Source organism: Dreissena polymorpha, chromosome 15 (assembly GCF_020536995.1).
Source record: "Dreissena polymorpha isolate Duluth1 chromosome 15, UMN_Dpol_1.0, whole genome shotgun sequence".
NCBI lineage: Eukaryota > Metazoa > Mollusca > Bivalvia > Myida > Dreissenidae > Dreissena > Dreissena polymorpha.
Genome location: NC_068369.1, coordinates 29,029,668 through 29,030,447, shown reverse-complemented (window position 1 = coordinate 29,030,447; position 780 = coordinate 29,029,668). Strand labels below are relative to the sequence as shown.

The following is a 780-nucleotide window of genomic DNA, read 5'->3' as shown; positions in this document are numbered from 1 at the left end:
TCCTTGGTACCCTCTCTTTCTCCATCTCGCCATCAATGCCCCTACTATATATATGGCGACCGGCGACGGCATTTTTTGTACTTGTCATTTTTGCTGCATATTATAAATAAATAATATTACAGATTACTCTAAATATTTAATAATTTAGTTAATACATTTGATAAAATGCTGCACACATACGACGATCTGTAATGATATGATACAAAAAATAAAATTAATAATGATAACATACGGAATTAACAGGATTTCAACTAAAGCAACTCTCTCGAATCAAATTTAGCGTCACTTGGATATGTTTAATCGATCAGTGTAAGGGAGCCTACACAAACAGATTCCGGTTATTGTCCGATAATGATTTCCTCCCTTACACAGATTTCTTGCAAATCTATAACACGTGTTTTCTTGTACAGACTGATGTAGTCGTTAGAAGTTTATTCACATAAATATGATAACAGTAGTTAGAGACACACAATTGAACAACCTTTACATTTTTCATAATGTTTCATAAATTATTTATAAATATTAACCCTTTCAGTGCGGGAACCGAATTTTAAAGGCCTTTGCAAACAGTTTGGATCCAGATGAGACGCCACAGAACGTGGCGTCTCATCAGGATCCAAACTGTTTGCTATTCTGATAGCATTCTTTGAAAAAAAATGAAGAAAATGCTAATTTTATAAATTCTGCAGACGACATTTTAGCAGACGACAAATTTCCCAGCATGCAAAGGGTTAAAAAGATACTTAATATACAATCTTGTTAGAAATTATTAACCCTTTG

At 33.2% G+C, this 780-nt stretch overlaps 2 protein-coding genes across 2 annotated transcripts in view; both read right to left on the bottom strand.

Moving 5' to 3' along the window:
* LOC127859648 (splicing regulatory glutamine/lysine-rich protein 1-like) overlaps window positions 1–25 on the bottom strand; it is an 863-nt gene extending 838 nt beyond the window's left edge. The window contains exon 1 of the mRNA XM_052397154.1: window positions 1–25. This exon is cut by the window's left edge and continues 98 nt beyond it. Within this exon, the coding sequence (XP_052253114.1) occupies window positions 1–25 (25 nt within the window).
* Window positions 1–780, bottom strand: part of LOC127861068 (40S ribosomal protein S19-like) — a 251,655-nt gene that overhangs the window by 105,805 nt on the left and 145,070 nt on the right. The window lies entirely within an intron of this gene.